The sequence below is a fragment of the Carassius auratus genome, chromosome 17 (assembly GCF_003368295.1).
Source record: "Carassius auratus strain Wakin chromosome 17, ASM336829v1, whole genome shotgun sequence".
Lineage (NCBI taxonomy): Eukaryota > Metazoa > Chordata > Actinopteri > Cypriniformes > Cyprinidae > Carassius > Carassius auratus.
In genome coordinates, this window is record NC_039259.1 from 13130076 (window position 1) to 13157115 (window position 27040).

At 37.7% G+C, this 27040-nt stretch overlaps 2 protein-coding genes and 1 long non-coding RNA gene across 4 annotated transcripts in view; all 3 read left to right on the top strand.

Annotated features, from left to right (window-relative positions):
* The window catches only part of mta1 (metastasis associated 1), a 44093-nt gene extending 35726 nt beyond the window's left edge, over nt 1-8367 (top strand). For both annotated transcript variants that reach the window (XM_026285909.1, XM_026285910.1), the window contains exons 10-18: nt 614-688; nt 767-825; nt 944-1071; nt 3468-3616; nt 3875-4064; nt 4917-5006; nt 5088-5240; nt 6826-6980; nt 7545-8367. In XM_026285909.1, the coding sequence (XP_026141694.1) occupies nt 614-688; nt 767-825; nt 944-1071; nt 3468-3616; nt 3875-4064; nt 4917-5006; nt 5088-5240; nt 6826-6935 (954 nt within the window). In that variant the 3' untranslated portion in view covers nt 6936-6980; nt 7545-8367. The remainder of the gene's footprint in view (nt 1-613; nt 689-766; nt 826-943; nt 1072-3467; nt 3617-3874; nt 4065-4916; nt 5007-5087; nt 5241-6825; nt 6981-7544) is intronic.
* Nucleotides 8368-10082: 1715 nt separating this feature from the next.
* On the top strand, nt 10083-19656 carry tmem229b (transmembrane protein 229B). The gene is made up of 2 exons (XM_026285911.1): nt 10083-10495; nt 17830-19656. Exon 2 carries the CDS (start codon nt 17865-17867, stop codon nt 18420-18422), a length of 558 nt encoding a protein of 185 aa, XP_026141696.1. The 5' UTR covers nt 10083-10495; nt 17830-17864; the 3' UTR covers nt 18423-19656.
* Nucleotides 19657-21081: 1425 nt separating this feature from the next.
* On the top strand, nt 21082-22917 carry LOC113117909 (uncharacterized). Its single transcript, XR_003294228.1, has 4 exons — nt 21082-21151; nt 21543-21602; nt 21773-22027; nt 22115-22917. It is a non-coding gene; the product is annotated as an uncharacterized LOC113117909 (long non-coding RNA).
* Nucleotides 22918-27040: the final 4123 nt, after the last annotated feature.

A 27040-nucleotide genomic window follows, 5' to 3' on the forward strand; every position in this document is an offset into this window, starting at 1 on the left:
TTGGCTGCATCCGAAAACTGAAAAATGCTGTCTTCGGAAGTTCGGAGGTCACATTCCAAGGTCGCGAGGCATCACGGCACGTCCGAAATCAATGTCCGCTTCATTTCCTGTCTCCTGAGATGCCTTCATCTGGCCGGTTTTTGAAGGCAGCATAGATGTATCCTTCGCTGCCTTTGATATCCCACAATCCTGTGCGTTCCATTCTGTGCCAGTAAAGCCAAAAAATAAAGATGGCGTCTGAAAGTTGCGGTCGGTGGTCAGTCTGTGTGTAAATGTATGTTTCTGAGCAACACTTTTTAGTGAGAAATTAATATTGCAGTAATAAAAAAAAAAAGCCTAAAATAAATCTGGTAATTTTGTAAATTATGTCTCCTCTGAAGACTTTAATTAAACTGCTCAGTTTATAGAGATTGCTATTACAATGTCTTTATAAGTGTCAAAGTTTTGGTTTGCGTGGATGTCCTATGAGTTTGAAAAGACATGAGGATAACAAAATTATCATGACCTGGTAACCTACCCATTGTAAATACGGGGTAAAATATAATAAACAGCAATTTGTTAATGATTTTAGTGAAGTATTGATTCTAAATGATCTTTTATTTTCCTGTTCCAGCTTCCTTGGAAGTCTCTGACCAGCATCATTGAGTATTACTACATGTGGAAGACCACAGACAGATACGTTCAGCAGGTAATCCAACACGGCTGTCTGAAGTAGAAAACCTAGATAGCTTTCACATTGAGACTAACTGGATCTTGTTTCATACAGAAACGATTAAAAGCAGCCGAGGCTGAGAGCAAGTTAAAGCAGGTTTACATCCCAAACTAGTGAGTATTTCAAAAGGTTGAAGTTCAACCCTGGATTTTGCATTTCTCCATAAGCTTTGAGTGATTGCACTTTGACCAGATGAAATCCAGTAACTGTCATGGGCTTTTTTTCCTACAGTAACAAGCCCAACCCTAACCAGTTGAGCGTGAACAGCGTGAAGCCAGGCCTCGTGAATGGAGCAGGGGCACTTCCAGGAGCACCGGGCCAGCCTGTCGGATTGGGCAGAGCATGCGAGAGCTGTTACAGTGAGTATTTGAGATGCTCTCAAGGACTTCAGATGTTAAAAGAGATTTTAAACTGAAAGGACGAGTTTTATTTTTATCCCCTGATAATGTTAGTCAAGATTTCTCCCATCACAAACAGTCATCATGTAGTTTTCTCTGACATAGATATAAAAGGGATATTTCACCCAAAAATGAAGATTCTGTCATTTATTACTCACTCTCATGTCGTTCCAAACCCATGAGACCTTCATTCATCTTTGAAACACAGATTATGATATTTTTGTTCAAATCCAAGAGCTTTATGACCCTGCATAGACAGCAACACAACGGATATGTTCAAGGCCCAGAAAGGTCGCAAGGACATTGTTAGTTGGTTCAACTGCAGTTTTATGAAGCTACGAGAAGATTTTTGTGTGCAAAGAAAACTAAATGAATGACATTATTCAACAATTTCCTCTTTTCTTTGTGAATAAACCTGTAAGAATATTTTCATCTGTACAGTAGAACACAGGAGAAATAGGTTCAACACTCTTAACCTGTTATCCTGCACCCTGACGCCCGCGTCCTCAACTCCCCTCAACTCGCACGTGTCAGTGTTTATGAATAGATTAAATGAAACGGGACAAATTTAATCTTGACACTATATATCATTATAAAGATCTAAGCCTCAAGCATCGACGACAGATCGCTGTTTTTCGATGGAAAGCTTATAAAGACTGTATTTGCTACATTTGTGTAAGCAGTACACATTAAAACATGAAAAATGAAAACGCTGTACATACCAGATCCGTCGTAATAACGAGTCATAAACACATCCACAGGTTTAGTTAGAAAGATTAGGGTCCACTGAGCGACATCTCATGAAGCACTTTTAGTCCAACGAAGCAATAACGTTGTAATATGGATCATAATTCCTTCGTTTACATTTCAGTTCTTCAGCGACTGAACTGTTTGCGTCCGTTTTGGAATGAGTCACGCTAAGAAACTATGTCTTGGAAGTAAAAAAATGGCATGGTTTTGCAGTGTACAGTGTCACAGACAGAATGAGAATGTAGACAGTCCCAGAAAAATATTTGCAGGAATCTCATTTTTCATGATATCTTTTTCAGAAAAAAAAAAAAACCCAATGAAGCACAAGTGTTATTTTATCTAAAGTCATTTTCACTTATTATCATGGTTGAACTAGATCATCAAAGGTCAGCAGCAAAGATAGTAGTTAATAAAATGGGATAAATCTGTGTTATTTTTGCGTCATATGCTGAGTTTGCATTTCACTGTTTTAATTAATTTTTATGTATACTAAAATCAGTTTGTTTTTTTTCCAAGGGGAATGAATTAATGCACATTCACATTTAGTTAACACAGCGCACACAACCCCCCTGTACTTCTGATTTCTCCCAATATAGGGACAGAAGACTTGTCAGTCAATAAATGGAAAACAAAGTAAATGACATTACTTTTTTTTAAAAAGTAACTCTCATATTTTCTTGTAAATTAAAAAGTAATGCTCTACTAGTTACTTGAAAAACATAATCTGATTATGTAATTCGTAATGCGTTACCCACAATGGTGCTTTAATGGTGCTGCTTTTTAGGTAACATTTTCAAACCCCAAAAATGCCTTTTCATGCAAGTGAACAGAAAACTGTTGTTTAAACGTCCCCTCAAATGAAAACTGTTACAATGTGTTCTGTAAGTTTAATAAAGCTTAAATATGAAAAATAAATATGTATGCACACATACATTCGTGTATCAGATGCACGTTGATATTCTGATGTTTTTTTTTCAATCACATTTTACTAATTCCAAACCACATCAATCGTAAGTACTATTGATTTTGTATTTTATCATTTATAAGTTAAATATAATAATCCATGAAGACTGGAAGTGAAAAACTGCTTGTATTCAGGTGCGCAGAATAATTAGGCATGTTTTTTTTTACTGATAAATTTAGCCAAAAAAGAGGTTTAACTCGGACTGAAACGTAAAGAATGATTAAATCCCCATGAGAAATATTCAAAACTAATGCAATACAGAAATTGCAAAGACAAGACATGACTGTTGGACAACAAAATGCTCACTGGGATTTTGGGGTAAGAAAAAAACACAGGTGAAGAAGAAACCCATTACATGCTGAATTATGATGCAATACATTTGACTAATATTTTATAGGCTTTATGGACAGATAGGTTTTTGATTGACATCCTCTGTAACACTTTTTGAAGAATTTATCTTCCAGAATCTGGCAGTAAGTTTTAGGAGCTAATTTTTAGTTAGTACTGCAAGACAAACTTTTCAGGATAGAAGATGGAATAAAAATGAGCTCCTAAAACTTACTGTGTGAACTATCCCTTTAAACTACAGCGAGTAGAGCAGAGTGGAATTGGAAGGAGCTTGACGTGTTTTGTTTGTGTGCAGCCACTAGCTCGTATCAGTGGTACTCATGGGGGCCGCCCAACATGCAGTGCCGACTGTGTGCCTCCTGCTGGACTTACTGGAAAAAGTACGGAGGTCTGAAGATGCCAACCAGACTGGATGGAGAGAGGCCCGGACCCAACCGCAACATGGTGGGTGTAAAGTGAATTCTCTCCGAACATACTCCACGGGGCTCCGAGTCAATTCTTCACATGAAATTGAGTTGTTTTATTTAATCTGTTTTTCTTGTGCTGTGCAATTCTGTTTTATTATGCCTCTTTGTGAATGAGCGAAACTTTCTTTCATTTATGTTTAAAAGTGAAATTCATGGACTTTAACAGAATTAAAATGCAATATTTAGATTTCGCTGTCACCCAAGACTTGACTTTCATCTCTCTGTCTGTGTTCAGAGTCCTCACGGTCTGCCCATGAGACACAGCGGAAGCCCAAAGTTTGCTGTGAAGACCAGACAGGCTTTCTACCTTCAGACGTCTCAGCTGACGAAAGCTGCTCGGCGCGTCTGCCAGGACCTGCTGAGATCCAGATATTTGGCCAGACACCCGTACACTCCTGTCAACACTGCCGCTATCAAAGCAGAGTGTGAGTATCTGCTGTGAGATATGAATGTGGTATTTTAAGAATAATACCGCATTTAATAACTATTTAAATAAAAGTTTATACTTAAAGGCTCAAAAATTTGATAAACGAGTAAAACAAAAAACAACAAAAAAATTAAATTTTAATATTTAGATTAGAAGGCAAAACATTTTTTTCAACTAATTAACTAAGTTGGGAGGTAGTGCCATATGACATTTTATTTTATTTTTTGCAACCTTAACATGTCTCAAAAAGATCAAATATTTCATTTTAATGTTTATTAATATCTGATATATAAGATACTTATTACAACTGTCACAGTCTCGAGAATATACAGGGATCCTAATATAATATAATATAATATAAAAAGTCTTTATTATAATTTTTTTCCTTCATGTTTCCTTATAGTCGTTATACCACAGGACTGATTTGGTAAACAAATGTTAATGGACCAGAGCTAACATGGACTAACAATGAACAGTTGTACTTTTATTAAAAATAATAATGTAACAAATGTATTGCTAAGTGTTAATTAATGCATTAAATATAGTTAACAAGTGGAACTTCGTTTTAAAGTGTTGGAGTTCAAAAAAAAAAAAGAAGAAATTTTATATAATACAAATTATGCTAAACTATTATTACTGCATTCTTTGAAACAGGCTTTTTTTTCTTACCCCCTGACGAACACCCAAAACTGAACATATAATGGAAAACGTTCATACAATAATCAATCTGCTTTTTTTTTTTATTATTAAAAGAGTGTTGTGTCATTGACCCTGTACTGAATTACCACAGCAATTTAACCCTGAGTAGAATACATTCTTTTAATAGCATTTCTTTTTTTACATATTTCAGGTGCGGTTAGGTTGCCAGATATGTCCAAGAAGCTTCCATCTCTAAAGCAGACTGTAAGGAAGCCTTTAGAGTCGGTGGTTCGATATCTGGGTAAGTGAAGCTGTCTTTCCTTCCAAAGGTGTTTTTTCAAGCAAACTCGATTAAATCATGTCTTTTCACACCGTGTTCCAGAGGCCCACCCCCTCCCACCCAGATCAGATCCTCCACGAGGACCCACCATTTCCATGGGCAGCCTGACACCCATTAAATCCACACCCATCCTCAACAACGGCTCCCCAACCATCCTGGGCAAACGCAGCTACGAGCAGCACAACGGTTTGGATGGTAAGCCATCGTCGGGTTTCTGAGCTGCCCACACCACACACTCTCTTCCTACTCTTCTTGCAATGTCTTATTCACTTGTCTTAAACTCTCCCACTCGTATCTCCACCAGCCCTCATACAGGAAATCACACATACACTACTTTAATCTCTGAATGGCTTTCATGGTTGTCATGGTAACAGACCAGCAGTGACTCACATGGATCATTAGTCCTGCGGGAGGTCAGATCCCAAAACACAGACTAAAGGCACCGTAACCGTCGATTCAAAAAAGGAGGGCTTCCCGAGCACGTGGCGCAGATGTTAGGATCACTTATGTATGCTCCCCTGTCACATTGTGCTTCATTACCCTCTAGTCTCTGTGAAGGCTTTGGAGGGAAACCAATGTTCGCCTGTTATATAAAATCCTGAAGAGCTTGGCACCATTCTGTCCAAAGCAGCAAATCCTTTTTTTCTTCACCCCCATGCTGCTTTTTCAGATTGCTTTTACATTTGGGGTCTTAATGCACTTGTTCTTTGGTGGTGTGAGCCTCAATTATAATGTAAAGGATGGGGTTAGCAGAAGAGTGCATGTAGTACCTCTTAGAACCAGTAGGAGACAGGTGAAACTGTAGAATGGAGCAGTGTCCTGAGTCTCAGTGACGGTAGCTTTTTTTTTTTTTCAAAACCTGGTAGGCTGCTCTGATATGTACTTCCTGCCGCATAGGCAGCTGTCTTCTAAGGTAGCATCCTAACGGAAATGAAATATCATAGGAGACTATTTTTGTGTGCTCTTCATAGGCAGCAGCTCCATGTGCCACACAAAAAGCTCTCTTTATTTAAGCACACTAGAGATTCACCTTCATTATTATCCTCTATCACAATTAATATTTACAAATACCAAATATTCTATATACAATATACGACACAAATGTGTGTTCATATTAAACCAGTTATTTACATTTTATGATTTTAATTAGTTGTCAAAATAACTTCTTTTTTTTATCAATATACATATGTATATTCCCTCCTGGTGGAATGACCTGCCCAACTTAGTCTGAGTTGCTGAGTGCTTATTCATCTTTAAGAATTGACTAAATACACATCTCTTCCATCATTATTTGTACCTTTATCTCTCTATTCTATATATATTCTTGAATTATTAATACTGTGTTCTTCAGGTCCAACTAATTCTTTGGTTTTCTAGCATTTTTGCATATTTGAACCCTTTCCAATAATGACTGCATGATTTTGAGATCCATCTTTTCACTCTGAGGACAACTGAGGGACTCATATGCAACTATTGCAGAAGGTTCAAACACTCACTGACGCTCCAGAAGGAAAAAAAACATGCATTAAGAGCTGGGGGATGTGTACAGTTTTCTTATTTTGCCTAAATATCATATTTTTTAAATGTAGTACTGCCCTTCAGAGGCTAGATAGTTACATGTTTCCCAGTAGACAAAACAAGTTAAATTTACCCTGATCTTCAAATGCAAAAAGTTTTCACCCCCTCCCCGGCTCTTAATGTAAATTGTTAGGTGTAAATGCATTTTACCAAAATGTATAGATGGATTTATTTCCTTTCTTTCTCTCTATGTGTGTGTCAGGGTCCAAACCCAAAGTTCTGGTTCCTCAGTGGGAAATAATGGCCAAAAGGGTGTCTGAACCAAGCCGAACTTCCTCTGGCCTGCAGGATGAGGTTCATGAGCTGGACTGACCTCTGCTTTGACATCTGACTGCTACACTCTGACCAGATGAGCAGGTAAAGCTCATGACCATTTCTAACGCATATATTCTCAAGCGGTACATTTAGTAGCTATTCTAATAAATTTGATCTTTAAAAAAAAAAAAAAAAACTTGCATCAGATGTAAAATATGTTTACTGTTCAAAACTGACAGTAAAGGCATTTATAAAGTTACATAAGATTTCTGTTTCAAATAAATGCCATTCATAATCTTGAAAAAAAGTTTCCACAAACGGTTTAAGCAGCACAGCGTTTTTTTTTATTTTTTTATTTATTTTTTTTTTTTTTACATTAGTAGTGATCATTACTATATAATAACATACAAAAAAACCCTCCTAAATTTTCTTAATTCTTGTCCATATATATTTTTTTTTAAATAATGTAACCCTTCAAACTAGGGCTGTTAATTAATTACATTTTTAATGTATCAATTTTGTTTACAACTTTCAATTCTGCAAATGACTTAATTTGAATAAAATGTGATTTATATTGTTTTTAATACTCTAAATCCAATATATTAAAGCAATAATTGGTGTCTTGTGTTGTACTACAAACTCTGACAGCATCTCTTTAATGCTCAGGTGACTCGAGAGATTTTTTTCAGCTCTCAGTGACGGATGGACCTAAGAAAGGATCTGCGGTCAGAAAGCCATGTCCAGGCGGCCCATTTTTACAGCTGAAGCCATTAAAATGACTGCAAAGCCCTGACGTCTCCATGGGTTAAAACAGCCTGTGGCCAATCGCAGGACTGATCTGATTGTACAGGACTGATTATTATTATTTACCATTGGCTGTTACTTCTCTCCATGTAATTATAATTATTATAATTATTACAATTATTATCACTGTTCTTTTTTTTATCAAGTATAACCATTTTCTTTTTAATGACTTGAGAAAATGTAAGAATCTTGAACGTTTCTATGGCTCTCAAACCATAATGTAAAGGTGGAATGAACTGTCATTTTTGTCTCTTGCGTTGTTTTGTAACATGACAGCTCCACGCCGACGTGAAGGACTATATGACGTTTCTCTTCGTTTGGATGCTTGTATTCTCCGGTTCTGTTAGACCGTCCTGCCACAGTGGTTTAAATTATTCAGAACGACAACAGAACGTTCTTTTTCTACCTTTTTCACGAGTATTGCGACTGCTCCTATGTGTAATTTCTCTTTTGTGAATATGTAAATGAAAAAAGGAGGGAGACGTTATTGTACAGTGGTGCATTTTGGGCCATTGGTGGTTATCAAAGCTTGTTGTAATGGATTTGCCATGCACACAGCGTATTCTTTGAAATGTCTTTTTGTAAGGAAATCTCCCCAGCTCTCTCATGCATACACGGAGAGGTGATGCAAGGGTTCTCTGAAAAGGTACTTCCCTATTAATACAATGATGCACCTTCTTAAGAATGAGCTTGTATGGCAGTGGTGTTTTTGGTATTTCCTCATGTATATGCATGCAGCAAAAAACGGTGTTGCTTCAGGCCAGGGATATGTGATACAACCCAGTTTACTCTGCAGTTGGCTTATCAAATATTGATATCTTTAGACCGATGCAGAGTTTCGCACACTCTTCACACATTTTCCTTTAAAACAAACAAAACAAATTTCAATGACATGGATGTGTGTGTGTATGATATATATATATATATACACACACACACACACACACACACACAACAGACTGTAGTTGTAAACATTTTTGGAAAATCTCAAACAGTTATTTGTAATTTGACACTTGCAACCAAAGATACAGAGATTAGCAGTTTAAGGGATGTATTTTTGGGGAATGATATTTTTATAGTTACGTTTTCATGAACTGCCATAATATCTCAAATGAAATGGGTAGAATATAGGCTTATTTCATTCCTTACAAAAATAGCATCAATTTGGAGTCACTTGTGGTGGGGGAAAAATTATAACCGATAACAGGCGAACTATATTTTAATGATTTCATTTGTTATTAAAGGGACATATAATCCAAAAATAAAAAGCTATCGTTTACTCACCCGCATGTTGTTCCAAACCTGTATAACCTGTATTTTTTTCTGTGGAATATAAAAGATATTTTAAGAAACATTTCAGTGTTTTTTGTCCATGCAATGCAAGTCAATAGTACCAAACATTTGTTTATCAGCATTCTTTAAAAGCGTATCCTCTTTTGTATTTCATTGAAATAATCAAGTTATGTGGGTTTGGTATGACGTAGCTAATTAACTTTGATTTTTGGGTGAGGTGTCCCGTTAAGTGAGGTTATATTTTCTAGAAAAGATAGATAATGGTCCTGCAGCCACAGGGTTTTATGTCCCGGATTTTAATATAAGACACCCAATACTTAAATGTGTTAATTAAACTTAATTTTGATATTAATATGCACCTGTGACTTTTAATTGATCATTTGTTTTATTGTATTCCTGCCACATAATCAAGCACTGTCTATAAGTTTGACATTTGCTGTGCCTCATGTTTGGTTACATGAGCTTTTCAGCCTGCAGCCTTCGAGCTAGAGGCACTTGGACTCGTATCTGACACCGAATCTTATATTCTGAACTTTATATGAATTAAAATTAATAAGTACAAACAGCGTATAATTAATGGAAACATGATTTGGTTAGGGACCTAGGCTCGACAAGGTTGACTCGGACCCAACAGTAGCCAACCTGGAGCACTGGCCCCACTGGCTGTTTTCCAGTCTTATACCACAGTACTCAATATTTCAATTATGGCCGTGGTACATTTTTTACCATATTAACACCCTAACAATGTTATCAATATGTAAAGGGGGTCATATGATATTTAGCTCATAAAAATATGATCTAGAAAAATATATTTTACATTTTAGCCTACAATGTAAATTGTGTAGCCTATTACATTACAATACTATGATTCTCTTACATAATTGATTACATAATTGATCTCTTACAAAGAGATTTCGCACGTTTTAATAAACCGCTAATAAAAATGTCAGTTTCCAACGCTTTGAATTGCCATAAAAGTTCCGCTATTGCCATTTTACAGTTAAATCGTTCGATCACCCCGTTCTCAGAATCAAATCAGGTATGCTCGAATGAGTCGACTCGAGATTCAGTTTAGCCAGTGAACGATAGCAGCAGCTCAGACCAGGGGTGCGTTTCCCAAAAGCATCGTTAGCTAACTGGTCGCAAGTTCTATTCAACTCTCTCGGTAACGACGGAAGTTGCGAACATAGTAGCTTTCGGTGAACAAATATTTAAAAAACCAAACGACACATCACAAAGATCCGGTTCAAAAGCATCATTCGATGCCGAATCGTACGTCACTACTAGGCAGGCTGCTCGCTGTGTTTTGAAACGCAGCCGGTGTCTGAGCATGTGCTGTTACTGCTGCAGTGAAGTAAAACATGTCAATTATCACCGGACAGCGGCGAGAGGACAGAGAGAGCCGGCTACAAATGTATTCAGAGGGGCAACCGGTGTAACGGTTTTCTGTTTAATTCTTCTGTTTAACACCAAAACGAGGCCCGGCTCCTCTACACATACAGCAGCGGAAGAATAATAAGGTAAGTCTCGCCAGCTTTTACGATGTTTCATTAGACCCAGTCGAGTTTCCTGCATGGGCTACCCCACAATTCCCACGAGCTCGAGTCAGAGTAAACCGGTGCACCTTTCTGAACGTTTATTTACTCGCCCCACCAGCTCGCTGTTTGACGGACTGTTATCAGTTATCACCCAAACATGCGAACGAGGAAGTCAACGCTGTCATCCCCATCGCACGTTTGATCCTAAACGCGTTAATTTGCGCGCAAATCTTTAATTTAATCTTTAATCTCTAAAGGAACTTGCTTAAGTTTGACCATTTGCAGTTTCTTTGTTGTTCGATATAAAAACGACAGGAAACTTTATGCAAGGTTTTCACTAGAAGAGCGAAGTGTTGAGAGTCGGTCCTGCGGTTGTGGAGTGTGTCTGCGCAGCGCTGCAGGGCTCGGTCACCATGGAGACCTGCGCTGCGGCTGCTGTCACGACTGCGGTATATTCGGTCTCACGCGGATACCCCTCCGATTCACATATCACTAACATTTCGTGTTATGGTGAACATGTCAGGTGCCAAACCAAGTCGCATCATTATATTTGACGACACTTCATAAACAGACAGTATTTGGAGTAAACCGAGTTCACATTCTTGACACGTATTGGGGTCACTCGCTATAAACAGACCTTTGGCACTGGCTTCTCACTTCTTCCGTCTCAGTCACCCAGTACACAATACCTATAGAAACACGATACGTGCCCTTTAAGAGGTCGTTCCGGGATAATTCGGATGGGTCGGTCGATATTTACTACGCTGACTCTGTGCTCATATTTCAGACCGCTAAGCCGAAGCCCCGCTTACATCAGCAGCGCGAGATCAAAGACACTCAAAGCTTACTTGATTAAATCTGGGGATTTGGTGTTTAGTGTGTCAGATCGGCTCCACTGCCCTCCACGCAGTCTCACTTGCCCAAATCTCAATCTTTCTTCTCAAAATAAGACGTGCAATTATGGTAAATGTCGGTTTGTCGTTATTTTATTCTTCAGAGAAGACTTGCCGGGTCAGTCTTTTTTAACATCACTGTGGCTTGGCCTCTCTGTTAGGGCTCAGAAGTTGTTCATCTCTTGGTGCTGATGACCCATATGTTGGCAGTCTGGTGGGTCTGGGACATACTTGAGGTCCTTTCGGGGGAACAAACTGAAAGGATAAGCTCTTGGGCTGCTTCATAATCACTTGAAATAAAAAAATAAAAAGGTAAATGAGGACTGATTGCAGAGAGGGACTGGGTGGTCCTGATCCACCTAATCATGAGCTTGGCCCACCCTGAGAGTCCTAAGGCCAACCGTATTTTAAAGCAGCTTCCAGACCATATTCAACTACCATATTAGTAGCCTTGAGTTATTTTAGAATTATTTATATAGCCTACTTGTAGTATTTATTATTATTTTTGAATTCATTTTTACATTTTCAGTTTTAATTTTAGTAGTTTGTTTAATGTAGTTTAATGTAATCTTTTTACCTTTTAGTTTTTAGTAACATTTAGTGTATTTCTATTAGTTGCCAAGTCCGCATTTCTAATGTTTTTATTTATTTATTTTATTTAACATTTCCATTTAATATTTTATTTAAAAGTTTTTTGTGTTTTTTTTCCAAGTAAAAAAAAAAAATTATTTAAAAGCTTTAGTTCACAATAACAATACTGGTAGCACTACAGTACTTTTTCCATGTTAAATTATTTAAGACAAAAATTATTTATAAAAATGATAATCCAGATAAAAAAACTCACATTATATAAAGGTTAAACAATTTATTGGAAGCATTTAATGTTGACATTCACGTACAGTATGTCTCTCTCTCTCTCTCTCTCTCCCCGCCTTTCAAAAACATATCAATTAACCAATAATTATGTGACTTATTTAGCAACTCCTTATTATTAACAGCTTTCAGCTATTGTTTTTCTTTTCTTTTTTTAATTTGTGCCTCATTAACGCTGATGAGTGAAACTCTGGATGAATTATCCATCTCATGCTGAAGAATTTAATGAAACTGGTTCTGCCTCTGTCATGAAACATGATCGTCCTTTAACAGCTCTGAGGAGGCTTATCAGCACTTCTTGCACCTGATGAGAAGAATAAAAGCTGTGTGCGGGCTGGAGCCAAGGTGATGTCTACAGTAACTGAGCTGTGCGCACTATTGATCCATTGCCATTTATATTTATGCAGAGTGGAGTGAACTCATGGCAAGAGACCAGAGCTCTCACAGTCACCTCTAGAAATAGCAGTAATAAGAATGCATCAGAGCCGGTCATTCCAGTGCGTCAAAGGAGGATGTTATAGTATATTGTCAATGCCGTTGATGTGTCTTTGTTCTCTTGGCAGGTGTGTGCTTGATATTGACAAAAAAAGGACAGAGTGGAAAAAAAGAAAGAAAAAAAAACACAGCAAGTTGGATAGTGTAACCTTTATGATGTCTGAAATGCCCATAGTACTCAAATAGGCACTTAAAGGGACAGTTCACCATTTTTTTTATGCCATGCATTTAAAAAAAAATAATGTTCCATGAACCACAAAAGGAGATATTTTGTGTAATGTTCAAGCTGCTCATCCATATGGTGGAAACAACAACCAACCTCCAGAAAAATGCACAATTTAAAATAAATAAATAAAAAAGTCCATGCTGTGTGTGCTTCTTAAGTGAATCAGTATTATTTCTATACTATTATAGTGTTTATTAATATTTCGGCTTTTATTTTCAGTTCACAATTTTGTGATTTTTATATATTTCTGTATAGCTTTAGATTGACTTATTTTTTTTTATTTTATTTTTTTTAAGTGCTTCAACTTTCAATGATTTTTTAATAGAGTGAGTTAACAGTAACAACATTAAAATAAATGTTGTGGGTTCAGTACAAGTTAAGCTTAATCAACAGCACTTGTGGCATGGCGTTGATTACCAAAAAAAAAATTCCACATGTCCCTCAGTTTCTTAAAAAAAAAAAAATATGGGTTACATGAGGCACTTATGGTGGAAGGGAATGGGGTCAATCTGTATATGTTAAAATAATGTTGTTAATGTTTTAATTGTGTAGCGACACAATGTTGTTATATGAATGTTTGAATATTCAACTTTTCAACCAATTTATTGCCATGACAAGCTTTTATCATAATATGTACGAATAAATGTCAGTTTCACATTTCTGCTTTTGAATCCACCAAATATTGCATTTAATTGTAAGTGACTCACGTTGTAAGTGTCTTTCAGTTAAAAAAAAAAAAAAAGACAGAAAGTGAGACGAATACAATTCCTGATTGAAGTAATTAACCCTAATGCCATGAATGCTTGAGATTGAGCATCATTTGCTAAAACAACTTTTAAATATTCCACTTATTTGGCACACATATCTGAACTACTATTGCATGTACTTTGCTCTTACTAATAGACTAATTCTTCAACCAGTTCCTCTTTATTTGCACATAACACAGTGATTCCCTGACGGCTAGACAGAAACAATTCTTATCATCCAATGTCACACAAAGCAATCGTTCTGCTTTGATGCTGCTCTGTGCAGCTGAGCTTGCGTGTCTGTGTGGTACAGTGATGACCGGGCTGTCAGCAGTGGCTGGTCTGTTCAGGTTGCTGAGAAGGTCAATAGAGGTTTGACAGGAGGGAATCAATCGCTTGGCTGACAGCAAGGCCAGTAAATGGGGGACATGTAAACACTGTACCAAGCACTGGGCTTTACCACAGAACTCTTAATGCGAGGTTGTCTGGATGACTGAGCACTTGTGTCTTCTATTGTGGCTCAAGAGCGGTCTTATCTCAAAGTATATATTAATATTTCATAATGGCCTTTCCATTAGAGTGCAGAATATCAGCCTTTTAGCAATGTGTGCTGCACTCTCATGGAGTTACGCTGATAAAACCTTTGGAGTTTCCAAGTATGAAATGCAATTTTTATCAAGTGTTATTTGTATCACCTCTCACTATCTCTGTTTTTTTATTTTAAATTAACAATAGACAAAACTATGTCTGTTAAAACAGCATTGTTCAATGTCACAAAAGTAAAAACAATAATGCAATCAGAAATAGAAACGGTAAGAACGGGTGATTCATCAAAAGTGACACTGAATACTTTTTACATTGTTACAAAAATGTGTTGCAAATAAATGCTATTCTTTTTTTAAAACTTGATATTCATCAAAGAATCCTGAAAAATAAATGCGTCATACTATCTACAAAAATCCTAATCAGGACAACAGAAATTCCCATGGATGCTGTTTTTGACCAGTCTCTTTCTCATTGTTGAGTCATGAACACTGATCTTAATTGAGGGAAGTGAGGCCTGCAGTTCTTTTTGATGTTGTTCCTGGTTCTTCTGTGACCTCCCGGATGAGTCGTCGTTGAGCTCTTGGAGTAATTTTGGTAGGTCGGCTAATCCTGGGAATGTTCACCACTGTTCCAAGTTTTCTCCTTTTGTGAAATATTGGCTCTGACCGTGGTTCGCTGTGAGTCCCAAAGCTTTAGAAATGGCTTTATAACCCTTTCCAGACTGATACATGTCAACTATTTTGTTTCTCATCTGTTCTTGAATTTCTTTAGATCCCGGCATGATGTGTTACTCTTTAAGCATGCTTCACGTTGTCAGTCAGGTTCTATTTAAGTGATCTCTTGATTCAACAGATCTGGCAGATTTTGCTAGTGAAATTTAACTCGGCTTTCTAAAATAATGTGCTTTGTCACAGTTCTTTCATTACCAATAATTGAGACTGTATCCCCTGTATCCATTACTATGCCATAGGGCTGTATATTTCTTCATAGTGTGTTGAGATGCTTGTAACACCAGATGCTCTTTCTTTTTGTGAAGATATTTTACAAGAGCTGGAAGTATTAGATAGATTCTAGAAACAATGGCTGGATTGTTCTCAGTTACACTTTTGACAGCTTTGATGTGTGAGGCTTTTATCATATGTACGGATTTTGTGTGATTAAAATTCCAACACTTTGGAATTCTCCTTCTTAGTGTTAGGTTAACAGAATTATTCTATAATGCACTATAATTTAAAAAAATACAATGGAATAATATTAATGTGTACTGTATTACAAAATGTGTAAAAAAGTTGTTTTGCACATGTAACATTCCTTTAAAACAAATAAATCACTCAGTTTAACAGCACTGTATGTTTACATTTTATTTTTTTCATTTTAGTACATGAGAACCACATTAGCATTAACAAATATTACTGTTTTTCATAATATCCCACTCTTGTTTGTTTCCCTCTCTATCCATTGAATCCTCAGTCTAGTTTAATCACAGTACAGGCTATATTAGTTCTTGTTTTCCAAATAAGACTAGCAGATCTATTTTAAATGTGATGGTACACTTTGTAAAGGTTTGTATTCGATCTCAGGAGGTGTGAATTATAGAGTCACTTGAGTTCCCATGATGCCTTTGGAGCAAGACACTTAACCTTTATGTGCTCCTGAATGACAGTCCCCACAATTAGCCTACAGTAAGCAGCTTTGGCTGAGAGAAACGTCTGCTAAATGGCAAGTAACCAAAGTGTAATTGATAGGCCATAATGAGATCACATTCACCTCTAATTCAGTTTCACACACATCTTCAGCGGCTGTTGAATGTCAAAACAGCCAAGAATTGATCAGCCATCTTTACAGTTTCAGTGTGATGTTAGTTGTACACAGATGAGCTGTTTTAGGACTTTAAGATCCTTGGAGGCCCTCTGATATATGATACTGTATTTTAGGCTGTGTACAGTGTGTGTGTGTACATGGATTCACAGCAAAGGACAGCTGAAAGTGTTTGTTGGCTCATGTAACTAGGATCAGTTTTTTTTTCCACTTACGTCTGCAAGTGACCCCATTCATCAATCCAGCTCATATTCTCCTTGAAATTATATTTTTATTATTAATAGTATATAGTAGATGCTTCTACTGTGTGTTGTCATGCAGTGTTTGTGTTTTGTTGGCTATGTTAGGTGTAGCATACTCTTCTCTTATTTTTTTCTTTTTCTGCAATATAAACTGCCGTTGAAATGTTTGGGGTTGGTACTATTTTTAATGTCTCTTATGCTCAACATAGCACTCATTTGATCATATATATATTATGAAAATAGCATAAAAACTGTAAAATTATAAAATATAGTAATAATTTAATATTCATAATAACTGCTTTCTATTTTAATATATTTACAAATATTTAAAAAGTCATTTATTCCTGTGATGCATAAGCCCATTTCTCAGCAGTCTTCAGTATCACAAGATCCTTCAGAAATCATTTTAAAATGCTGATTTGCTGCTCAAGAAACATTTATCCTTATTATGAATGTTTAAAACTGTAGTGCTATTTAATATTTTCGTGGAAAATGCTGCTTATAAAGAATACTTTCTTTCTTTCTTTTTTTTTACCTTTCACAGCCACAAGTTAACACATGTCTTAAGATTTGATAAAAAAATAAAAATAAAATAATAATTTCTTGATATGATAAATCTATGCCACTCACTAAATTTTAGGGTCAAGATCACTGGTTAGCTGGTTAGCATGACCCCGTTAGCCCTTACTTTGTCCAATGTTGGCCAATCAAAAGTGTCTATGTTTTTTCACAAAATAAAATATGTTAGCAATGTATATGGGAAATGTTTCATTTAACTATAGCAAATATTTTACCAGTGACCATTTTTGCAGGGCCCTTTAAAAATTAAATATTTAAAGTTGATATTTTGTATATTTTCATTTAATTTAGCATTATTATGGTCTCACTAGCCAGTTTTCAGCATCTCATGATGTTATTTCCCTGCAGCTCCTTAACCTAAGGCCCGTTCACACCAAGGACAATAACTATAAAGGTAACGATTCGAAAAATCATTCTCAATATTAAAGAATAGCAGAGTCCACACCACAGCTATAATGATAAAGGCACAGAGAAATGATATCGTTGGAATCGAATGATACGATACGATACGATAAAAACACTGACACCCAATCAGAATCCATCCTGCTAAAACAAACTTGAGAATTTAAAGCAGCAGACGAGTGTGTGCTTAGAATGGACAGACGATATCGTCTGCTGGTGTGGACGCTAATATCTTCATCTTTACAGTTATCCTTACAGTTATCTTTACAGTTATTGTTCTTGGTGTGAATGGGCATTTAGTCTAGATTTGCTGCTCAGGTAGTTTGTCAAAAAAAAAAAAAATACTGTGCCAACGATCAAAGATACTGCTGTTTTACATACTATTTTGAAAAACACTAGGCAGTATTCACTGTATACTGCACAGTATGCTAGTCTCTGTTGCAGCGTATGCAGATTTGTAACACTTTATTTTTATGTTATTTTTTATCTCTTGAAGCCTATTAACTCCACACGTCAAAATCAAAAAGGAAGATGGTGAACATGGCAAACACGATGACCCCTGAGCCCCTTACGGCCCTCTCTCGATGGTACTTGTATGCCATCCACGGTTACTTCTGTGAAGTCATGTTCACGGCCGCCTGGGAGTTTGTGGTGAACTGTAACTGGAAGTTTCCCGGCGTGACGAGCGTGTGGGCGCTCTTCATCTACGGAACCTGCATCCTGATCGTAGAGCGCATGTACCTTTGTCTACGGGACCGCTGCAATGTGCTGCTCCGCTGCATCATTTACACACTGTGGACGTACCTGTGGGAGTTTGGCACGGGTTTGCTGCTACAGCAGTTCAATGCCTGTCCATGGGACTACTCCGAGTTTAAATATAACTTCATGGGCCTGATCACGGCAGAGTACGCTGTGCCTTGGTTCTGCGCCTCCTTTATCGTAGAACGCCTAGTGATCCGCAACACGCTCCGGTTGCGTTTCGACGAGGCCGTCGATCCCAGCCAGGCTCAAGAGTGTTTGGACAGAGGCGGCGGAGGACGAAGAGCACGAGGGGCCACCAGCACAAACGGCTACGTGAAGGTGGATTGAGGATGATGTCAACACCCATCCCCATCTCAAAGCTCCCGTCACCCATGACTCTCTCCGCACATCTCTCAATCTCTCTCCCGCCTGCTTCCAGGGAAAGAGTCGCTCAGACACAACTGGAGCAGCTCCAGCAGAGACAGTAGCACAACTGTGAAGAACTTTCTGATTTATTGTTCAACTGGCGTTCTTCGCTCTTGTGAAGGAACGTTCATTTGCCATCTCAGTGCTCTGCGTTTACTGCCCTTGCTTTGGCCGAGTAGCTGTTAAGTAAAAGGTTTGTCTGGCTGATGGCAAAATGAGAATTAACCCTCCATCTCTACCACCATACTGTACCTCCCAAACCAGTCCATCCACTCCAACCCTCCGGGAGGGGACAAACTAAATGACTCGTGTTCCTTCGTCCAAAAAAAACAGGAACACAAACACATCACTTGTAGAGAGTCAAAAAGATATTTATAACCACCCCCCCTCAAAATAAAGTCCTTTTAGATTATAAACCGTGTGTATGATGTATATGTAGTAGCAAAAGCAACTAACTGTTAGGATAGCTTACCTTTTGAATGCTAGTTTGTGTTATTTATTAATATCTAAAACGTAGTTAAGAAATGTCATGATAATATATAAGAAATGTATTGTGTATATATACTGTATGACCTAAAGCTATGCCTTGTACTTGAATTTGGTGTTTTTTTACATTCTTCAAAAACTCCAGTGCTTGAACATGCATGAAAGTTGTCTTCCAGGAGATTTTTTCAAATTCAGACTGATCTTAAATGTTGTGTACAATTTATTTCATCCTTCTTTTTTTTTCTGTGGTCATTTTTCTCATGGAGATTTATAGAGGCCTGGTGCTCAGTACTGAAACCAGAAAAGCATCACAGTTTCCTGTGTTTTCAGGGGAGAGAAGGAGTTGGTGCGGTAAATGTGTCGATGAACTGGTGCTAGATCCTCATCGAGTCTTTAAGGGATCTGATGATAGTCACAATAAAAGCATCTAGTACATAGGTTCACTGACCTCAGGTACGTCACTGTTAATTATTTCAGCTCCGTCTCTCATATGTCATGAAGTAACGGATGAAGATTAAGAGAAATATTGTGGCAAATTATTTAAAATGCCAACAACACCTTGGTATTACCTGCATGGCTACAATTTCAGGTTATGGATTTGCAAGAAAGTTTTGTTGTATTGGTTCTGTTGTTCCTGACCAAACAAAAAATGTATTAAACCCACACGTTTTTGAACGAATCTTCTGTCCAATTTCCCTTCAATATTTTTTCAAGTTTATTTTGTCTTCTTCTCAACTTAATAGAAAAGTTGCAATTCAAATTTCAAATGTTATGTTCATAGCTTTGACAGTGTAGCTGTTCAGCCATTGTTCTGAAGTTCATTGTAACGTTTGGCACGCCTGTCTCTTTGGAGTGCTGGATGATTGTCAAAGTTATAAATTTTAGATGATTATCAAGTGCACTTTTCTGTTCCCTTGAAATGTTGCGCTCCTGTTTGTAAGCGGTGTATTGCCATTGTTCTTGTATTGTAATCGCTCTCTATAACATCATAATACAGATCAGGCCATATCAACAGATGTACAGCGGTGATGGAGATAGTCTTCAATGCCATGTCTGCTCACCTCTTTATACAGCCGTGCATTCAGGCATTAATAATGTGATATGCGGAAGGAATGCAATAAGTGTTGTCATTTGAATTTTAAATGTGTGATTTAAGCAAATAACACCCTTACACACATTCATTTAACATATTTTTTTTTCAGTTCATTAAACCACTGAAGGTTTTACGTATAGTTCTAATTGTTAAAAGGCATGAAAATGATCCTTCTCTCATCCAAGTAGAATCACAACGATTAAGAGACTGGGAGAAGATGACCACCTGGCAGATGACCAAAGTGTGGCCATGTTTATCTCTTTCTGCTGGTCTGAACATTCACCTAGTGGTTGTTTGGATATATTGGCATATCTTTCAGAAGAAAAAAGACACCTGACCTACAAATAATTTGTTTTTCTACAATAATCGATATAAAAGCTCACAACCCATTAAAACAATATGGATACTATGTAGCCTATACTCTGATAATTGCGCAATTGGTGAATGCATTGTCCTAATATATGAATAAAAACAAAATCTGTAAAAATAGTTTATTTTTGTAAAGATAATTGAGGCTGTATTATGGTGTTAAGAACATCACGAGAAGAAACCCAAAATGCACAATGACAAATGATTCAAAGGTAGGGCCTTCGGACACCAAATTTGGAGTTAAAATATATATATATATATATATATATATATATATATATATATATATATATATATATATATATATATATATTACTGCTGTTCTCACTGAAAATTCTCGTCATTTTCGCATAAATGAACGTTTCTTCCCCCAATATTCGTAGTACAAAATCTTACATACTGTATAGGTGTTTGCCATTAATTCTCAGATTTTAACATTTGTTGAGCTGCACCATATTTTTTATGAAATAATAAGTGAACATGTGAACCATTTCTCATACAAACACTTATCGAAACTAATAATAATAATAATAAACAAGCATTTAATTCATTGCGGCTGAACCATCATCTACCCTGTTATTTTACACTGAGAAGGTTAAATGCAGGTTAATATATAAATGCGATGTTGCCCTTTGACCACTAGATGGCGTCCTATCACCACTGCAGAACCCGGATTTGGAGCCTTTACCAACAAGCGTTGGAGGTAACTTGCTTAATGCTAACAAACCACAGTTGCTACACTCATTGTTACGAATGTAAAATCATTATAAATTATTATGGGATTTCCTTTAAGCTTATCAGTTTCCAGCATTTGCTAATGCCAAGTTATCACATTTGTATAGTAGCAACCGTAAATGTAGTTTACCACGATACATTTCTATTCTGCTACCTCAGATTTCATGAAGTGTGTATCAAATGTATCAGTGTACATGGTATGTTTTGTTAGATTTCAGATAGTATGATGTCTTTGGGCTATGTGAAGTGTGTTTCTGTGTCAGACTGGTCCACACCTCACATCCAAATCAGTTTATGTCCTACAATGGTTGGAATCTATAGAGTTTATTATATGAACATAATATTTTTTATCCATTTAGGTATTTTTGCTTTCTATCAATAGGCCAGAGCCTAAGGCCTGATTATACAACTTACAACAGGTATATTTTATACAATATTTATTTCAGAACTTCAGAAAATTCACACGCTCATTTAGTTAGTACATTTGATTGCATTTTGTCACCTAATCCTAACTATGCATTTTAATCCTTGTGTCACCACATATCATTTAAAGGCTTTTCAATATATGTGCTTTCTTTCTTGTCTCCAGTTCATTCTTTCCAAAAAACAAAACCTGTGGCTATCTAGGGCAATTATACATCACCTCAAATCCTTCAATTGCGATTTGGCAACTCTTCTCTCATCGCCATTGGTTGGAGTGACAGCACTTCTATGAGCTCACCTGACTGTAGTGGGTGTGGCCTGCGATGATGCCACAGCACCTAAACTCCACCTCCAACAGCAACACAACCAATCATCTGTCAACACTCCAAATATGGAAAGGTCCTAACCCTTTAAAGAGCAGGTGAAGCATAAATAGCCTTTATTTCCTGCCGATGTGTTTGTAGTCTCTCTGTCTGATTTCTGTAATGTTCCTCTGATTTCATTCCAGCTTAATGAAGCAGCAAAGCGGCTCACAATCGGAGACTCCAGCCCAAACAGCTCCAAGACTAACAGCCCAGGAGGGCTCTGGTTAAATGAAGTGTCTTGCATGGGAACCGAGTCAGTGGGGAGGGCTATCACTACAGTATTCTTTACGCCTGTCAGTCATCAAAGCTGTCAGAGTGCAGTGGAGCAGACGATGGCTTCACGCTGCATTTGAGGGGTGTGTCGAGAGTAGCCCATGTTGAATAGATCTGAGTGTCAGGGCTCATATCCATTCATAAAGCAGATTAGAAATGAAGAAAGAGTACTTATAAACCATACAATGGGGGGAAACCTGCTTTACAACTGCGCTTATGTTGGGATGTTTCAGACAGATGCAGAATGGCTGTGCCTAGAAAAACTGGCTTTGTTCAAACTATTTATTCCCTGTATTTAAAGCATTTTAACTATAGGCTAGTAGAGCAGCTGGATGTTCAAATTTTAGCCTTACAGAATGGAACTGCTTTTTTAAACCTTTTTTTATAATCTTGACACATGCTACACAGTGATTGTAATGACACAAGGTTATAAACGAGGCAGTCAGATTAATTATACACACAAAGGTTATTGAGAAAAGTATAAAAAGTGAATCATGATCTCTGCAAACATGTCTCATGAATATTAACCAAAGTATATTAGTTAATATTCAGTGTTAGTTAAAGGGGTAGTGTACCCTAAAATGGCAATCTAGTCATGATTCGCTATTATGTCATTTTGAGGCTGTATGACTTACTTTCTTCTCTGAAATATCAGGTTGGAGAGCATAGTGGAAAAGCGATGCTATGGTTTGCAATTTATAAAAAACATAGAATAAAAAGCTTTTCGTCTTTAAAAAGGGTAATTTTTTAAATCCTTATGTTTAAACGTGTTCATATATCAGCCTGAAATTTGTTAGTAATTCACATTTAACTGTATACCTTTACCAGTTAAGTTCTGGAGCTGGGCTTAATAACCCAGGGTTAAGTGCTGCTTAACTTAAAGGGTAAATGTGGCCTTAACCATGGGTTTCAAAAAATGACTGTATCTAAGGTTTGACTCTAGTATTAAATAGTGTAATATTATTTTTTTTACTATCGCCTTCCGTTTTTTTCTCCATGTGAAGCCTGGTATCTATATCGTTCGCCTATAAACTAATTTTCAAAAGCCAAAACAAACAGCCACCTGTAAGACTGTACTTTGAGAGTGCTTATGACAGTTTTTTTTTAAACGGCGGACAGCTGTATCTCTCATTCTGGCTGCTTGTTGCCGTTATGTAAACGGACATTGCTTATCTCCCACTCAGCTTTGCATAACGTTACACAGAGGTTTCCCACACTGCTTTGCATTTTTACCAGGGTATTTGAGCAGCAGGTTATTCTGTTTTCTTTCTCTATTTTGAGATAAGAGCAATAACTCTCCCCTCGTTTTTTCTTTCTGGTCTATGTATCTTCTGTTAAATTTAGTGCTTTGCTGCTTGAGGGTGAGGCTTCAGTGTAAACATTAAAGCAGATGCCAAGTGGTTGTCAACCGCTGTCACATCTCAGAGTGACTGTTACAGAGGTGTAGCTCCACTGCTTCTGTCTGTGACAGAACAGATGAGGATGGGGAAGAGGAATTTGCACGAGCATGGATGGAAACCTTGGTTTATCTCTTCACGGTGTGATTTAAAGGAGGTGGACTCTATGCGCTATCTTGCAGATAGTATTGTCAAAGCTACTGCCTGGTGAAAATATCCCCAGTGTTCATGGCACATTTAAAGAAATAGTTCCTAAGAATGAACTGCCATTAACATGTCATTCCGAAGTCGTTCTTTCATCTGTGGAACACAGAAGGGGAAATTCTGAATAACCAAGTCAGTGAAAGTCAGTGAGTTTACCTTGAAAACCAGATCAGTCTGTTTACTGCAGTGAACTACTGCATACTTTCTGTAGTCTGAAAGTGCATGTTCATTGCACTTGATTGGAAATCAGTGTCATTTACAAATCTTCTAAGTCCATCCGAGAAAGAAAATTACACATATTTGGACCGATCCGGGAGCCTCTGTCTGTTTGGTGTGTGGCTATACTCTAAATAGGCGTAACACTTCGGGTTCATTTCTCTCCTCTCTCTTCATTTCTCTCTTTTCCAGACTTTTTTTGAATCCAAACCTTGTAAACCACACTAAAGCTCTCCAGGTACTGTGCAGAAAGTGTGAATTATGGTAATGGCTCCTGGCAGGGAAGAAAATAAGTGTAGTTATTAAAATGAATAGCTGCCGCTCATCCTGCGGTCCAGACCCCAGGCAGAGGTGGAGAGCCAGGCCTCTCAACTTTCTTCCGTCTCATACCTACACCTCCATCACTGTTGTGTGCGTCTTCCCATTATACGTCAAACCCTCTCTCTCTGGACTTTTCCATAGTTGGTTTGGCTCAGCACGATGGCATGGTTAGGCGGTTTGCCAGGCACTTGATGACCACAGAGTCCTTGGCCCCATTCTGCCTAACATCCCTAACAAGCTCTATAAGGCTGCCAAAGGACCCAGTTTGTTCCTGAAGAACAAATCCACCCCCAACTTTGGCCTTTCAAGTGGGAATATGAGTATTTGGTACAACTTGACGTCATAGAACCCAAAAGTAAATCTAGCCTGAATAGGCTTAATCTTTGTCTTTGTCTCCATTTTCCGAAACATTTCTCCAAGTCTCTCAAAGTTCCCGTCACACAGCATTATTATTATTTTTTGTCCTAATGACAGATTCAAGCCACAAGACATTAATCCTAACCCCTTTAAGTTGAGCAACTGTGCATGTAAGAGCAGGTAACAGATTTGCTTGTTCCGCTCTAGGCTATCCAAACGGTTGCTACTAAACAGCTGTACCGGTATGTTTTCTTTGATAGTCAAAAGGTCATGTCGAAAAGATCATTTTACAGTTTATTTTTCCCATATACCCACAGATCATTTATCGAAGGCACTTCAGGAAGTCGTTAGTTTTTGTTCGGTTCAGTGGAACTAGATTAGCGTAAATATATTACTATAATAAAGATAAAGGTATCGGTTATGTTCTTAATGAACTACGGATGGGCGTCTCCTTCAAAGCAGCTGCTGGCTGTACAAACTTTATGATTAGTAACCAAGTTTTAAGCGTAATGGGTGTGTGTGGTTTTAATAAGGTATTAAGGCGAACAGCTGGCAGTTGTGAGATCTATGCATTTTTTCCCATCCAAACCAGCCCTTGACGAGAAATGATTTTCAAGAACCCTAAACTAGCATTAGCTGATTATTTACTAAAGCGTGTGACTGTGTATAAACCGTTACGCTTTTTTCTGTATGATTTCACTAGAGTGGTCTGATCCTGATTTAATCCAGATTTTAGCTGTGTCCAGGAATGCAGAGTGAGGTGGCGAGCGACGATGAGGCCTGGGGACAGAGTTACGGTATAGCAGTCTTGGCTGGGGTGTTTAGTGTAAGAGCACACCGCTGGGGTGTACCATACAGTGGGAACCGTGTTATTGCAGGTGTGTGTGCATATTACATCTGATCATGAAATATGTGGGACGTTTCACTACCTCTGTTTTTTCAACTGCCTGGTTGGTGTTAAAGTGGCCATTTGAGGCTTTAAAGAAAGCAGTGAAATTTCCGTTCCTCACACGAGAGCCGCGGAGAGAGAAAATGTGTCAGAGTGCGTCTAGCTAAGAAAAAGACATGGTTTATTTTAAGAAATGTTTGCTGGATGACGACTGACTGCAGAGGTGTATTATGGAGTCTAAAGGTGGGGTCACCTATGATCTAATCTCCAAGTCATGTGTGTTTGTATATAAACACTGTCTTTGTCCTTAATGTTAATGAAAGTTCATATACCTCTTGATCCAAACAGGCACAATACACTAGGGACGGGTCACAGTGGTTGACTAACTGTTCAGCTAGTTCTTATTTTAATTCTTTTGTAGCAATGCTTCAATGACCTTCCTTTAAAGCACTGTTGGTACAGCCACACACATACAGATAGACGTCTGTGACTGTTACATTGTGATTGTAATTTGAGCGCCTCGTCTCATGTCCTCAAGCCACGTCGGAATGCCAAGAAAATATTTAAGGATACAAAAAGCATGCAAAGTTTTCATTTTGTCACCATTTTGGTTGTTAAAACGTGACATCACAGCGGTCAGGTAGTCGAAGTTGACCGAAAATTGAGTTGGCAACCTTTAATTACAACGTTGACGCAGGCGCAAATGGGTTTTTACAAGTCAGAAACTTTTAATCACAGTAATTCCAACATGATGCGAACGCATCATTACTACTGATTACTCAGCTAGTCATTCAGGCAAACCACCAACTAGTTGATTTAAAAAAATCTGTAGTTTTGTAAGTCCCTACAATATAATAAAACATAAAGCTATTATTAACAAATCGCCTCTCCTATAGGGGGTTGGTCTTCATTCGCTGCTTCACAACTTGCTGAATCTCTTGCGGTCTAGGTGGTTTTCCTCTCTAAACATAGTAGTCCCAATGGGCTCATTGACTCTCCATGGACCTGTAAAACACACTGGAGCCACAGGAGCCCAAGCGAGAGGCTCATTTGGATTTCTATAAAAAAGTTTCAGATTGTAAAAAGCATGATTTAGTTTGGTAAAAAAGACCATGCTTGCATTTGGCATGTTGTTTTTGGACCTGAAGCAAGTTTGAGTTTGGCTCAATGTTGGCTGTTTTCCCTCAAGACCGGTTCTTTCTTGCTGTCACTCTGTTTTCTCTGAGCAACTAGTTGTGCATCATCTCGTTTCACGTTTAAACTGCTGACTAAAGTTTTTCGCACACTTTTGTCTTGGGTATCTACACACTGCACAATTGTAGCAATCCTATAAGACCACTGCAGATCACACTGTGCGACATGGATCTAATAAACTTGGGTACGACGTGTGCAGATTGTATGATGATAACACC

What these genes read in the sequence shown, in the direction of transcription:
- tmem229b (XM_026285911.1), top strand. Translation starts at nt 17,865, where the DNA reads ATGGTGAACATGGCAAACACGATGACCCCTGAGCCCCTTACGGCCCTC.